This window comes from Dermacentor albipictus, chromosome 2 (assembly GCF_038994185.2).
Source record: "Dermacentor albipictus isolate Rhodes 1998 colony chromosome 2, USDA_Dalb.pri_finalv2, whole genome shotgun sequence".
Classification (NCBI taxonomy): Eukaryota; Metazoa; Arthropoda; class Arachnida; order Ixodida; family Ixodidae; genus Dermacentor; species Dermacentor albipictus.
In genome coordinates this window covers 180213936-180230346 of record NC_091822.1, presented here as the reverse complement: position 1 = coordinate 180230346, position 16411 = coordinate 180213936, and the positions used below count along the sequence as shown (strand labels likewise).

Here is a 16411-nt window from a genome sequence, read left to right as displayed (position 1 = left end):
TTTTCGGACCACCGTGGCTCGCTACCAACGTTATCGCTGGAGTTACTGTACAGGCTACCTGTGGAAGCCATATAGCTTTTACTGGAGTCGGCCGGCTGTGGCGGCTGGAGGATAAGAAATGAATACAATCTAAGAAAAGAGAGAGAGGGGGGGACAAGGACAGGAAAGGCAGGGAGGTCATCCTGACGAGCGCACGGTTTGCTACCCTACACGGGGTGTGACGTCGTAAAGGGGAATAAAAAGAGGAAAAGAGCGAGACAGGAAGCACTGAGCGCATGTGTGAGGATGCACAGCGACGATATAAACGGTGCCAGTGAACCCGCCGTGGTTGCTTAGTAGCTGTGGTGTTGGGCTGCTAAGCACGAGGTCGCGGGATCGAAACCCGGCCACGGCGACCGCATTTCGGTGGGGGCGAAATGCGAAAACACCCGTGTACTTAGATTTAGGTGCACTTTAAAGAACCCAAGGTGGTCCAAATTTCCGGAGTCCCCCACTACGGCGTGCCTCATAATCAGAAAGTGGTTTTGGCACGTAAAACCCCATAATAAAAATAAAAAAAAAACGGTGCCGGGGACTGGTGTGGCCACGGTACTTTGATTATATCGGTCCAGGCGGTTGACAGACTCACGCACGCACGCACGCACACACACAACGGAGACACCTGCATAACGAAAGCAGATGTGGTAAAGAAGTACAAGTCGTACATATTAGTAAATGCATAAAACGAATAAATCAACACGTAAGTAAATATAGTCCGTCTGTATACTATAGCTTTCCAAGGTCGAAAACCCACAAGTGAATCAGTCGTATTCCTTTAGGAAAGCAACTAAGCTCAGGCAAGATTCGGAATGAAAGATAGAACGGCACAGCATATATTAGAGGAAAGCCAGGGATATGGTTGATATTATGGTTGGTTGCGATTGAAGAAAAGAAGTGCAGGTTGGGGCAGCTTGTGTAATGCCCGGAGTAGATGACCGCTGATGTACCAGAGTCGCAGAATGGATCCCAACGGAAAGGAAGCGCATTATAGGGCATCATATAGTAGATAGGTTTCGGCTGAGCAATGCGATCAAGAGATTTGCAGGCGTGGTACATCAGTCAGCGGACGAGAGAAAGGGGAGAACCGGAGCTAATTGGGAGATACCCGTTTGATCTACTTGAATTGGACATAAACAGAGCGATACCGGCATGATCACGAAGAAGGAGAAGAAGACTATCGGCTGCCTTTCCGTATACTACTTTGGCGCTCCCCATTGCTCAAATAGTTGCACCAAGTAACGCAACAATTTACTATCCTGAAGTGCGGATGACAGTGGTGCGGAAAGGCAGTAAAGAAAGTGAGGGAAGGAGCGGTTTTTCTTACAATTTATCAGCTGCCTTTCCGTACCGTTTTATAGCTCTCCTTAAAGGAAAATTATCTGCACGCCTAATTTTCTGCTCTCCTTTATTTCATTTACTGAACTTTAAAAGTCTACTTAATTCATTTTTACCTGCATCGCTCAATTCATGGTCATTCTTTCTTAGTGGGTATGTGCCAGGGTTGGAGCTGATGATGATGATAATAATAACGATCATAATCATCAGGCCGTCATTGAACATAGAGTTTCCTACAAAAATTACTAGAGAGAACTCTGGCACTGCGACCGTTCTCTTATCGTGGGAAGGATGAGGCAGTGCATGGACTCGTCTGAACTTCGTCTTCATGGCGTTAGTATTCCGAAAGCACTATATGTCTTATGAGGCAGAGAAGCCGGCGTTGTTCGCAACGAGTGGTGACAAATATCATCATCATCAGTGACGTCATCAGCGTCTTGTACGACGTGAGTTGTGATGCAGAATTAAAGTTAGAACAAGTTAGAGTAAGGCGACTTAAGGTGCAGTAAAGTGAGTGAAGGTGAATTGAAGTGTATTAAGGCGGATTAAAGTCGATTAAAATTGGTACAAATTGGAGCAAGGTGAATTAAGGTGGTGTAAAGGGTATTAAGGTCGATTAAGGTTGTTACAGGTTTGACCAAGGTGGATTAAGGGGAATTAAAGTGAATTAAGGTGGAATAAGATGGAATATGACGGATTAAAGTGGAATAATGTCGGTACAAATTAGAACAAGGTGGATTAAGGGAGATTTGTGAAGGGCACGTGGCAATGTACGACGTTACTTATCATGGACGTAACCAATTAATGAGAGAAGTCATAATGCTTTCGCATTCAAATCACGTAAGGACACGTAAGTGACTGTCAATTTTTTATTACACTTCAGGTTCCTAAATTTCCAAGCGATTATACTCTTTTTTTAGAAACGCGTCAAACCAATACCTTAATGCGCACACGCCTAATCATCGCGAATAGTTGCCTTTGTGAAGCAATATTCTGTTGAAAACGACCAGTTTGCAGTCACAAAGCCGCTTGAGGCCACAATGACCAAGTTTGTACTCCGTCCCACAAGCCGCATGCAGCGCTGTCGAAGGCACGAGGCGTACACAGGCAACATCCTTGCACAGCGGAATGTAGTTTCGGGTGTAATTGCTTCATTAATGGGATAATTAGATGGTTTTGTTTTTAGCTTGGCACGTGATGCGTTACAGCAGCAAGTGACACGTCAGGACTTTTGCGCACGTACTATGTCGTACATCGCGAATTCAGCAATCCGCTCAGCACACGACGCAGCGCGAATGAACACATCTCGAGGGTCATTTGGCCATCCTATTGGCTAAGGAGCCCTGTAGGTTTAACAGCTCTGTGCAAACGACTTGTGAGCTTCACTGCCATACTTGCAGCTTCGGTAGACAAACTGGCGCCAGAGCTCCTTCCAGTAATTTTTGTGTAGTAAACTAAACATCATCGATGGGCCAATACTTTCTTTTTTTAACCATAGCACCATCAGATGGCCGTGCCGGGAATCCAAATTCGGGTGCCCCTACTGGCTTTTGCATTCTCTAATGCTAAAGCTCGTGTGCGCGAAAAGGGTATGCACGCGGGTAAGCACAGGGTGGCAGAGCGACCCCACAGGCTGACACCAGCGGTGCGGCATGTGAAGGAAGGCTCTTCCGGCGGTGAGCCGGAACTGTGACAGGCGTCACTCGGTGGGGACGTGATTTGATTTTGAGAGGCCTTTGGAGATGGTCTGGCAGAAGACAGCGCAGGAAAAAAAAAAAAAAACCAGGAAGAGCGTCTGGCGAAGGAAAGAGCCGTATGGGGCCGCCAGCTGACGCGCGAAATTGGCGCGACTCCAGCAGGAGAGACAAAAAAAAAAAAGGCAGACATACGAAAGGAACGACTAAAGCAAGAAAGCAGGAAGAAGGAAAGGAAAGAGATAGAGAAAGAGAGAGAGAGAGAAAGACTAAAGACAAAAAAAAGCGAAAAAACGGTGGTCCAGGCATCTCGTCGAATGCCGGCCGGTATACTGTCAAGAAAAGAAGGAATGTCAGCAGAAACGTTGCTTTCTTTTTCTTTCGTTCGGCTTCGTCGGCTCCTCTTTCCTATAACTCCATCGGCGTCCTGTTCTCGACCGAGCTTTTTACCTTTCTATAGTTTGGGAGGAAATGCAGTTTATGTAATGGAAAACTAACGCAGCGGCTACGCGGCTGGTGGCCTCGAAGAGATCCATATCGCCTAGCGCGGTCTGGGCGGCTGGCGTGTGTGGCAGGTGGTGTTTCTCCGAAGCCCCTTACGGTCACAGGATCTAAATTCGATGGCCGCAAAAGGGTACGCGGCAGTGACGGATGGGCGACGCGAAGTCTCATTGAAAATGCTTTCTTCCGCGGTTTTGACGCGGATAACTGCGCGCTTTGTGTTCGCAGCAGAGAAGTTCGCGCGACAGTGTAGTGTGACGGATGGTGCGATCGATGACACTTGCGGACGCGTCGAAGTGCTTGCGTCGGGCTCTCATGGGCCAAATTTAGTTGAAGGAGGAAAATGGAGTGTTTGTGGCGCGGTTGTTTTTACGGAATGTACGAAACCGTTTGAGTTGAAGACTTCAAAACATTTCCAAGCTTTTTCATCAGGGAATTGCGCAAAGGGTAGTGTAGTATGCCGCTGCGGTCACGATATGAATGTAACGGAGATTTAAAGGTTATTCCTCGTCGCAGGGTAGGCAAAAAAAAAATGAGAACACGAAAATTGCTCTAAAGCACTAAAGACAATCTAAAGAAGCACGAACACAACACAGATTGAAAGTGCCGTACACGCAGCTTCGTAGCCTGCGTGGAGGTCAACCGTATATAGCCCTACATATGATATCCGAGCGCGCGAATTCCCAATGGGGAAACCATTGCTGGAATCGATTGTTTGTGTACAGCTATGCTGCACCGCTCAAATATATAAGAGGCTTGTCTTTCACTGAAAGAACCGCGTTTCGCAATTTCACGATCAAGTTCGCTGCAGAGAAAACATTTCATCACACCAGTGTGATTGATACTTGCGGCAAATTTCGATGAGTTTCATCTCTTACCCTGATTTTAAAAAAAGATTGAAAAAAGAAATAAGAAGAAGATTCAAAAGTTTGACGTTCTCTCTCCCTGCTTCGTGGTGCCAGTGAAGCCGCTATGCTTTTTCTTTTTCTGCGCGCTCTTTCACGGCAATCCATTTTGCTATCATATATCCCGTCCAAAATTCTACAGATCCCGCCTGACAATTACGCCAACCGCCAGAAAAAGCGTGCACGACTGTTTATTATTGGACCATTTTAATTGTTTTCTTTCGAACAGCCCCGTCCGTGAGCTCCATGGAAAGATTAGAAGTGTCGAATAACCAGCTTATTGATGGTCATTGCAGGAAGCACACATGTGAATTTCGTCTTGATTTGTACTGCTGTAGAGCGCATCCCAACGCTGCGGCACTGCCGTTCGCAGAGGACGACAGCAATTTTGGATATCTCGGATTGCGCAGTTTGTCTGTCGGGTCTTGAACAACGAGGCTCCTTGGCCCTGATCGCGTCGTTACCAGAGGTTTGGAACGAGGACTAGTAACAATCTCGAGACACCTGCGTACGCAATACACCTGCTTTCGCGTGACGCTCATTTCTCCCATTCAGCGTCCCTCAAAGCACCGTTGCATCATCGACCTCCAGAAAACGCTGTGGACGTCGTCTGCTGGTTTACCAGTCTCGCCTTCTGCTGTTACAGCAGACGGCGCAGAAAGCAGGGCCGACGAAGCGAAGGTGCCGAAGCACGCTAACTACCGCATCTCGTGCGCCCTCGCAACACCACAACACACACACACATACACACGCACACACACCAGTGGCCAACTAGGACGACTAGGACCGAGTCTGCAGCGAAGATGTCCGCCTCGCGTGACGCGCTGTGCCGCCACGCAGACGGTGCAAAGCGAGTGGCTCGTCGCAGAATGCTTGTTTGTGTCACGAGCCTGGTCACGTGAAAAACAAAGAAAAAGAAAAGAACAGAAAGAGGGGACAACAATGCGATTCGTTCTTTCGAAAGTTGCGCCCGCTTGCGTGTCGCAATTCAACAGCACCGAGAGAACAACGCGCGAACCGTTGTTGTTCGTACATACGCATTCGTCGCCGCTCGCATCGGCAAGCGGACTTGATTCGCAGGCTTACGCTGGCGTGCTAATGACACGCGGAAACGCTGGGCACGACGGTCGTGTACAGGGAGAAGCAAAAGCGTGTGCATGCAGAGATGAGATGAGAATGGTCGCAGTGTAGTAACCTTTGCCGTCTTTCTGCATACGCAAAGAGGCGAGGAAAAAGCAAAGTCGCGACCTCTGCTCTGTAATGCGCAGTTAGCTCGACGAGGGTGGGGAGGGGGGAGGGGGCGGCTTGTTCTAACCTTTCTGGGTAAACTTTGACCGCGGCAGCGGCGTGCGCGTTCCACGCGTTTAATTTGCCACGCAAAAGAGAGCGCCCATTAGGGCCGTCTTGTCTTTAACCAGGTCGGGCGGCGTGTTACCGTTAACTCTTCTCGGTCGGCCCATTTAGAACTCGGGGCTGGAAAAGCCACTGCAAGTTCCCGAGTGTATAAATAGACGATGGAAAAAGATCGCATACTATATAAGAACACGGTGTCCGTTGTGGTTACAATTTCTCTTTACTTTGACGAGCAAAGAAAAAAGAAAACATCGTGCCGGTTCCTTTCTTTCTGATACGTTTTGATGTAATGTATGTGGAAGACAATGGTACCTCCTCACCTGACTCCATGCGTGCTGTAACTTTAGAATCCGGAAACAAGCGAAGAATGTACCGTGACAACAGATCGTATAGCGCGGGTCTCCGAGTTGGCGAGGTCGTTTTAATGGAGACGAAAGCCGCGTATGTACCTTTATGTGCTTAGAAGAAGGAGGAGGGGGTGCTGGGGGGGGGGGGCACTGTAATGGGCTTTATTTGGAACGACGTGGGGCCCATTGAGGGTGGTCATAACTCGCTGTTGTCTTTTAATGTCAGATTCTCGTATTTAATTTCCCTCCTTGGTCGTCGCGTTCTGCCTTCGTGGGTCGCAAGAAAGAAGAGAGCCGTTTCAGGCAGGAAGAAGAACGATGAAAAATTCACCTCTTTCCGGCTGACCAAATTCAATTACGCGTATGGGTCAACGAAAAAAAAAGAAAAGAAAGAAAGAAAGCCCGCAAGAAAGCTGTGAACGGGTGTGGAACGTGCGCAACAAAAACAACACATTTACTTAAGAAATAAATGGAAAGGAGACATATATCAGCGCAGCAACGAAAAGCAACAGTCACGTCGCTTTTGTTTATTCATTAATCATAACTCGGCGGTTCTCTGTCAGCGCGTTTTAAGATGGAGTAACGCAGCTAGACAAAAAAAAAAACAAAAAAAACGACACGATTCTTTCCTGCTCATCGGGTGGTCGTCGCGGTTCATGGCACCGGTAATACATTTGTCTCAATACGGACATTTTCTTTTGCCCAACCGCCGGCCACTCTACGATGCGGGAAAATCGGTACGTCGCGGTGTTCTTTTTATTTCGCTCTTACAGTCATTTCCTCGCGACGGGGGGAGCACTGCGATGCGAAATGAAATGGTTGGCGTTCTCGTTGCTCGTTCTAACTCGCGGAAGTATACACAGTCGTAACTACAAAGTGATGATAATATCCGCGTATACCGGCCGGAATACGGCTGCGGTAGAATAATGCGGAAATTGCAACCGCGGCTAATTAGTGGCGGAAAGCGTGACCTAAAGGCATGCACTTAGCTCTTCAGCGCTGGTTACCGAAGCGTGGAATCAATGGTGTCCCTTTCCTGATAATGAAGAGGTTAGGTAGCTTGCTTGAGTTTTCGTTTCTTCCTTTCTTTTTTTTCGTTCTTCGTTTTTTAAATTGGTAGCTCTGACTCCACTGCGGAACTAGGCATCATGATTTCAAGCTTTTGAAAGCAGTGGTTCTATAGAAAGAAAGAAAGAAAGAAAGAGAAAGAAAACAAGCCCTCTTTGGTCTTGGCATGCATTTACTTAAGTCTGGGCAGGTCATTAATATTGGCGAGAACTATACTAATTCGGCAGTTTAGCGAGGTTAACCAGCCTTGCGTTCTATTTCCAAGCGTACATTTGTGCACCAAGTTTGAACACTTGCCTGCCTGAATCTAACGTCTATATGCTTGAATCAAGATTCTATTTTTGAATAAAATATTGTATTTCTGGTGCGAAAAGTAAATGTGTTCATTATGCCTTAACCAACAGTAACGTAACGCAACGCGCTTAAGCCAACTCAAAAGGTGAAAGAACTTCGCAATCGTCAATGCGAATTATTTTTCTTTGTTAGGGAATATGAATACAGAAGAAACATTACGGCAGAACCCACCTCACGATGATTGTCTAAATGAATGCGAAAGCATTAACACAGACACTGTTGAACTCTCACGCACACAGATTTATTCAACTTCCACTCTATAGTTTCTCATGCCCATGACGACAGTCAGGGGGACGGCGAACGTTAAAGTGCGATACATATTTCAACGCTTTCAAATGCTGTATACCTATAGCCAAGACGAGATCTATCCTGTCCTTGCTGTAGGTTTGAAGTCTATGACGGAGCCTTCTAACCCCATGCAGTGAATGGATTCTGACCCCATTCATGAATTATGGAAGCTATTTGTTTGCAGGATTCAATATGTCAATGTTGAAGCACCCTGTCACTATCATGGGCATTCACTTCTCTTTGATCTCCTCCTAGGATCCATTCTAACTACTGTGACGCGCGGTGTCTGGTTTTATTCGTAGCTGTAAATGCGAACGCCTTCCTATTCGAAGAAGCCGAAGAAAAAGACGAACATTATTACCTCTTGCCCGTGTGCGCCCCCTTACAAGCTCGTCGTTATCGTAGGAACAAAATACAGGACGAATATGTGAATTTCCTTTAGCAGCACTTGCGTAATTCAATGTGGAGCATCGTCTGTATTAACAAACAGCAAAGTCAACGCCGCTCGGTCTCCGATAGTTTCACCGATCAAAGCGCGTTGAGGTGACGATCTGTACATTTATACTCTCATTTGAATGATGTTATTTATGTTTGACACCCTAATCTTGAGGGAGAAGGGGGAGTCAAGGAAGGGAGGCTTTGTTCCAAACTAATATTGCATTCTACTCTACTCTGCATTCTAAGCGGAGCAAGCGTTCTTGCACTCAGCCCACATTGGAATGCGGGCGTATCAATTCTCATTCGCCTATCCCAGATTAAACACAGCGAGAAATCAATCAATCAATCAATCAGTCAGTCAGTCAGTCAGTCAGTCAGTCAGTCAGTCAGTCAGTCAGTCAGTCAGTCAGTCAGTCAGTGAATAAATAAATTAATCAATCAATGAATCAATCAGTTAGCTTAACTGGCCTTCGGGATAGATCTAAGCATTGACAAAACCACTGGCATCGTGCGAAGCCTGCATGTATGCTTGTTTGCTCGTTTGTTCCTCAATCCTTGGCACTCACCCTCAAAGGAGGTTTGGCCAGGAGGCCACTGGTTAAACGCAAGAAAGGAGAAAAGTCAAGACAGAGTAACAGACTTTAAAGAAACTGACAAAATTAAAGAAATAGTATCTTTTACAAAACGAAAACGCATCAAATTACGACTTGCAACAGTAATCTTAATTACGCACGTTTCGTCGTCACTTTTACGCCTTTTCACAGTTGCCGCATGCGAAGACGGACTTATTCGCAGTTCCAGGAATGCAACCCGGCATCCTCACTAGTCCTCAACGAAGCCCCTTTAATTCGGGGAGCAAGCGCCGAATATTCGGACGGCAGTGTAGGCCCGCCTCGTGCTCGATGGCGCCAACGCGAGCGCAGTGCGCGTCAGGGCCTGCGTGATTGTTTTTCTTCAGCAACCAGTGACGTGCGTGTACGCGGTCTCGGAATCGGGTGTGCGGCGCACGTATGTAGCGGGTGGTGTGTGAGGCTCTCCAGTGGGCGTTATACACGCACAGCACATGCATTGGACGGAGTGGACGCCGCGTCGTTGGGCGCATCCGATTTCTCCACCAAGCAGCTGCCTTTCGAGATTGCGTGCCTCGTTGTCAAAGGACGCCAGTGGTCCGTGAAACGTTGCCCGCGCGCCGAGGGATAAAGAGCAACGAGCCGGTAAACATGTTGAGGATGTGGCCTGATGTGCAGGTGAATTCTCGCCATTTTTATTGTGCCATTCCTTAGCGAAAGATAAGACACGGTCTTATTTTGCGACAACCTGTTTCCCCAGTTGTTGTTTTTTTTTCTTTTCCCCGTCTCCATTTACTTCATGATATCAAATTTATCGATAGCCTTTAAACTTTGTCATTTGTCATTGTTATCTTTGTAACCACATCATCGTTATTTGGAATTATCTTTACATTATCTACACCTTTACATTATGTTTATAGCCGCGGTCTTTATGTTGATTACATCACGACAGGTCTTCCTGTCTTCTGGCATAATTGCATAGTATTTATCTGCGTTAATGTTACTAACAGCAGGGCTTACACTGTGATATAATAAAACAAGAACCGAAATTCTCGAGCTCGAAACACAAAAAAAAGGGAAAGATCATGTAGTGTGCTCAGATACACATCTTATATTTTTCTCTCAAGTTTTAGCGTATTCTGCCGCGCTGTTACAATTCGTACAGGGTCGCTTCTTTTCACGCATGTAGAGTTTGTGACGATCATGAGAAAAAATAAAATTGTGATAAAGGTAAACAGCTTCACGGCAGAGGTTCGGTGCGACCGAAAGGGAATCGCGAGGCGGGTCTACACGAGTTGACCTACTGGCACGATAATTTGTTGATTTGTTATTGTCTCGCAGACTGCACTTTCCTAACGCTCCTTCTGGACCTATGCTAAATGGCATTCACCTCAAAGCCTTGAAGCAAAAAAAAACGCTCCACTCGGAGCTCTTTCGCCGACTACGAAAGGAAGGCATGCGCTTCAAATACCACGGTCGTGTCGTGAAAGCGGGGAAGAGGGACTCAGCTTTCCGTCGACCGGAGGTCGATGTTACTGAAGGCTATCTCCGAAGTGCGTCTCTAAATGTCAGTGGGAACGACTCACTATAGAATGTCTAAATGTCACGACGCACGAACTTGTCCGTCATGTCGAAGCGTGCAAGTCTTGCACATCTGTTCACGGCCTGTCTGCAGCCTTTCTCCTCTGCTTGAAGCCTTAGTGTTACGAAAACCCAACAACACGACAGCGCTGCTGCCGACATGTGCGGTCGAGTGTTCAGTGACGTCACTTCACTTGGCAAGCGCGCTTAGTTATAGGCACGCTTTTCACGACCTGCGCTCGTGAACAGCGATTTCTATCCTTAGGGACACGGAAGAAATTAACGACAATGCAACATACGAAACAGGATGAGCTTGGAGCGAGTTCGCATGTTTTCTGCTTTGCGGATATATAGGGTACCTGTGAAGGTCGGTCGCCACACAGCGGCCACCTGTGCGATACGGATCCTGTGTCCTGGCCACATGCGCAGCAGTGTTCGTATTCACGCGTGCTTCCGGTGTTCGTTCTACTGTGATAGCCACGACTGTACCGTGTTCTTAAATGGTAAGGGCCTTTTAGATCACATTAAAGAATTTTAGCAGGGGGTGGGCGCTGGCACCCTGTGAGGCGCTCAGTCAGACCACTCTTTTCATTACCAAATCTTTTCCAATAGTGCGTTTTATGGAGTGTAAATGAATTTTTTCACGTGCGCCTAATCCAGACTAGCAATACGATACGCACCCTTGGTGATTACGTGTGATGGAGTCTGAGAAGCCTCGATAATATAGGTGCAGGAAGCAATATGTCTCTCGGGAGACAATTATTCGCGGCACTCGTGGCATGTCTCAGAATTACTTTTGAAGATTACGGCCCCTGATGTCCCGCACTGATGAGCAATTGTCAATCCACCATGCGTTTCGAACATGAGGTGAAGCTTATGACAAGTGCTTAAATAGAGGTACAGTTTAGGAGTATGGCAAAAGACGAAGTGAACTCAGGAACAACAAGCGATGGACTTTCATTACGAGGATGACTTAGTGGCCGAAACAGGGGGAACAGTCAGTGGCGGTGGTCATAAAACAAAAACACAAGAACACTAACAGACAATTTGAGCTAGATATTGAGCACCTCTTAGTTGTTTTTCCATCGTTGTAAGCACGCGCACTGTTTTTAGATCGGAGGCTGCTCACTTGCTTCACTATATATATATATGTGCAAGCATGGGAGCGGTAATTTTTACCGTTAAATCAATATAGATCAACTGACTGGTCTTAACGAACAACGAAGAAGGCCGCAGACTTCACATAATGATATATACTTCTAATGAACCTAACGCGCTGGTCACTTTATATGAAAGGTGCTAGTCGCCGCTGATCTGCATGTATTCTACCATGGGTAATAAGGATACTTGATGGTTGTGTAGAAAGCTAGACAAGCTTATCAGTGGCGAACGCGAAGAGTCGCACGAAAAAGGATACAAGAAACCTATCTGCCAATATATGTGGTCAACGTAACAACCTGAATATGAAATACTCGTGTTGTGTATGTATAGAGCTGTCGTTCGCTGCCCAGCGTAGGGGCAAGAACGTTAAAAAGAGAAAAGGGCATTGTTCGTGGTGAGGACGACGTAGTGAATAAAATTGCCGCTTTTAACCAGACCTGCGCACATGCATCGGCATCGTCTCAAAATAGCGCGCATAGATTGCTAGGCCAATCTATTTCAAGACCAGTCCTGAGTAGAGGGACATCTGTGATTGGGCTAGACCTTGTGTCACGACAGAAACTCTAACTACTGGAGACTACAGAAGCGCGCGAACAATGAACAACAGACCCTCTACAATATAACGTGCAACCATGCGTTCCGGGGAGGTGGCTTGAAGGCCCGGAACTGCCCATGCAGCTACACTATTTCTCAGTTTCTGTGGAAAAGATTTTCGCGTGCTGGTTCGCATCTCGAGCGTCCCTTCACACACGAATATATAAGCTCCTCTTGATTAACGTTCCACTCACTACTCGTTGGTCCCTTTCTATATTAAGATTCTTCAAAAATAGGCATTGTCGCAAAAAGTTTCCACAAGATCTTCCGGCAAAATTTTCGGAGAGCTGGGCTTCTTGGCTTCATCGGAATACAGCCAGAAATCTAAGGAACCCCTCGATTTCTTGCTAACTTAGTTTTGTTCATTCAATTGCAGAGATTATGTGCTTGTCAGTGATGCTGCGTACGTGTTTTCAGAGCTTCTGAAGCCTTTAGCAACAGCGCGACTAATGCGTTTCGGGCAGTAATGCTTACATACATGACGGGATCGGCAGAGTTCTAACTCTAAGGCTGTGAGGTAACCTCGACAGGTGACCACGGAGGGGGCACAAACAAGAAAGATGCACAAGAGCGCTGGCAATACAAAGATCCAACGAATTGATAGAAATAAAGAAAGAAAGAAAGAAAGAAGGAAAGAAAGAAAGAAAGAAAGAAGGAAAGAAAGAAAGAAAGAAAGAAAGAAAGAAAGAAAGAAGGAAAGAAAGAAAGAAAGAAAGAAAGAAAGAAAGAAAGAAAGAAAGAAAGAAAGAAAGAAAGAAAGAAAGAAAGAAAGAAAGAAAGAAAGAAAGAAAGAAAGGAAAGAGAGAATGACACTAACGTATGCAACGTCCGCGATTTCCAACCACACAACATACAAGAGTACAAAATAAGAATAACAGTAAACACAAGAAGAAACAGTCTCGCATCATGTGAAGTTTTCAAAACAACGCTCAAACGAGACGATGAAGCAAGCAGACGCGCGTGCGCGTGTTTATCGCCTCGTCTGTCGTGCTTTATCCAAGCAAACGTCTCGAATTTCCATGATACCAGCAGCGTGACATCATTCTCTAGCAGACCTAAAGATGCCGTCACACCGCGACAACATGTTCGCCAACGCAGTGGATTGACATCGTGTAGTCGCGTTGCCGCGGTGGCCTGGTTGCACCCAGGCAGCGTTTGTTCGCGTACGTTATGAGAACATGTGTGCAAAAAAAGCGTCGCTACCTCGCTGTGAGAGGGCGACCGTTGTGGTCCAGTATTGCATTTTATATACGCCTGTTTTACATACATCCGAAACTACAGTCATGGATGCCGAGTACGAAGTCATGGGTTTGACTAAGAGCTGGATTTCAGTGTGCAGTGGTAGTTAGCTGGCTGGTGTAAACAGTTAGTACGATCGAGTGGTGTAACTAAGTGGTTCGTTTAGTAACAGTATGTATTTTGGTCGATTCAGTAGTGTACGCATCATAGTTGTAGCAAATGTAGATTTTTTTAGCTCATTGTAGCTAGTTGCGGTTTATGATAGTCTAATTATAGGAAACGAGAGCTTGGAAAGGGCAGGTGACGCAAGCATGCTGTGGTTGAACGTCAAGTAAACCCAGCTGGTCGAAACCTGAAACCCCCATTACAATGTCTCTTATTGCTCGCTCGCTCGCTCGCTCACTCACTCACTCACTCACTCACTCACTCACTCACTCACTCACTCACTCACTCACTCACTCACTCACTCACTCACTCACTCACTCACTCACTCACTCACTCACTCACTCACTCACTCACTCACTCACTCACTCACTCAATCAATCAATCAATCAATCAATCAATCAATCAATCAATCAATCAATCAATCAATCAATCAATCAAACTAGACTTTGTCAGACTAAGAATCCATACAACACACTCGACCTTATCGCATTATGCTGCGCGACCATCAGATGCGGCATGTTCAGTGAAATATCCTCATATTTCTACCCTTTCCCCTTCCCAAAGTGGAAGGCAGCCAGGCCGACGTAAGCTCCGGTTTAAACTCTTAGTCTCTCCTCTCCCTTTGTTCTCTCTTCCACTGCCTCGCGTATTTTCGCAGGACTCAGTTGGTAGGGAAGGGTCCGGTAAACACACCCCAGAGTAAACGTGTACTTTCTTTTTTTCTTCTTCTTCGCCCTCCCTCACCCCGTGCGAGTGCAGATGCCGAGGTACAAGCGGACCGACTTCGAGGACGAGGAGACGAGCAGCGCGAGCAGCATGCCCGTGGACGCCACCGGCAGCTCCACGGTGCTCACCGACATCAAGTCCGGCGGGGGCGGCGGCGGCGGGAGCTCGGCCACCGCCGCGATGCTCAACCCGCTCGGCGTGCGCTACTCGGTGTCCGGCGGGCAGCGGCGCACCTTCTGGCAGCGGGCGTCGCCGCTCGAGCGGTTCCTGCTGGCGCTGGTCGCCCTGCTCGCGTTCGTGGTGCTCGTGCTCTCCGTCGTGGTCAGCGTCAACACGGGAAGCGTCCGGGAGAGGATCATCGAGCGCGTCGCCCAGCCCTCGCAGCCTAGTGAGTGGCCCGCACGGCTATCCTCCCTGAGCGCAGCGTCCTTCCTTACTCGAGTGTTACGGTGAAAACTGTCAAGCAGTCAGAGATGTCAAAGCGCGCTCGATGGGCTCAGAAGGACTTACTGTTCGGGTATTCGATCTTGCAGTCTATACAAGGTATATGCCCACAAAATGCTGGAACAGGAGCAAACACAGAACAGACATGGGAGCACGCCCCAAAAGTTATAAAAGAAGGAAGAGCGATAAGAGTATCCTCCTAATCTCGCAACCTTTATTAAAGATGCACATATATGTTTTAAATTTTGTGCGCTTCTGAAATAGAAGCAACGCGTCACCTTTACAGATTTTAACTTCTAGTAAAGGTGGATCGTAATTCGTCGAGGTTATGACATCACTCGTGTCGCAGGAGATACTCGGTAACTTCTTGTCGTGTGCTGTTTAGCAAAACTGCCTAGTAGTTTTAGTATCGTTCTAATTCCGAGCAGCATAGAAACTTAAGCGTATACAGCCTTACTTCCTGTAACCTGCAATCAGCGTACTGCGGTCCATAAAAATTAAAGTGCACCTATGCATCTAAGGTGACATGTACAGAGAGGGTAAATATTGCTGGTAATGTCGCAAACTACAATGAGCACGTTTAGTTCAAAAAAAAATGGCTGTGGCTTAGGTAAGGTTAAGCCCAGGATGCGAAGCATACTAGCCTTTATTTTAGTTGTTGAACCACTGTTTAGCCTGGTGAACTGCTGTTGCTTGGCTATATTTGGTTCGGCTAGACGAAGAAACAACTCATGCATTACTTCTTCGCCTTCAAGAGTGGAACGCGACAGCGTTCCCGTCGACCCGCCAAGGGGTGTAAGACAATGGGCTACAGGGCAGCGACTACGCGTCCCGCATTGGACGCGGTGAGCGTCGAGCAAAGCAGCGTTCGGCGCGGCAACGAAATGTGCGCCTGAGCAAGAGACGCACGCCTTAGAAACAGCGCGTTTCTAAGGCAACACCGCATTCACTAGAGGCGCTTTTGTACCGCTTTGAAGCGTTGTACTCGTGGCTCAGTGGTAGCGTCTCCGTCCCACACTCCGGAGACCCTGGTTCGATTCCCACCCAGCCCGTCTTGCAAGAGTTGAGCCAAAGCCACTTCTCCTCTGTCGTGACGTCACGGTGTCACGTGATTTCATGGTCACCGCCGCGCCTGAGGAGCTAGGTTGAGCCCTCGTAATATGCTTCGCATAAAAGCATCAATAGAAGTACTTGAAGTCCTTGAACAAGTGGGCAAGACTGCTGACGTGTTTCCGGAAATATTCCAACATTTGGGACACTTTTCTGAAGGCGAATCATCGTTTTCATTGTGCTCGCATCGTAGAGATCTACGGCCGCGACAATGTAACAATTCTATTGCAATGCTATTCCTTTTACTGCCTCATCACTGGTCCGAGCTGCGCTCCGCCAACGTTATCACCACGATCGGCCGGTCATGAACGAAGCCTGGTAAGAATGAAATAAAATCGAGCGAGAACAATATTTACGTTATACCCGACCAGGCTGCAAAGCATTATCCCAAGGAGAACTTAAAATATGAAATAGTATACCACTTTGGAAATGTACATATCAAGCCATGCTCCTCTCAAAAGCAGGAAACATGGCCATGTCAATATTCAAAAGGCACTATT

General features: G+C 47.0%; 2 protein-coding genes across 8 annotated transcripts in view; one reads left to right on the top strand and one right to left on the bottom strand.

Moving 5' to 3' along the window:
• LOC135919314 (immunoglobulin domain-containing protein oig-4-like) overlaps nucleotides 1-16411 on the bottom strand; it is a 380763-nt gene that overhangs the window by 245086 nt on the left and 119266 nt on the right. The window lies entirely within an intron of this gene.
• Nep3 (Neprilysin 3) overlaps nucleotides 1-16411 on the top strand; it is a 185285-nt gene that overhangs the window by 118056 nt on the left and 50818 nt on the right. For 5 of the 6 annotated variants that reach the window (XM_070534531.1, XM_070534529.1, XM_070534526.1 and 2 more), the window contains one exon: nucleotides 14391-14745. In XM_070534531.1, coding sequence (XP_070390632.1) covers nucleotides 14391-14745 — 355 coding nt within the window. Of the gene's footprint in view, nucleotides 1-9444; nucleotides 9570-14390; nucleotides 14746-16411 lie in introns of those variants that run through there. The other variant, XM_070534528.1, reaches the window with a different exon arrangement.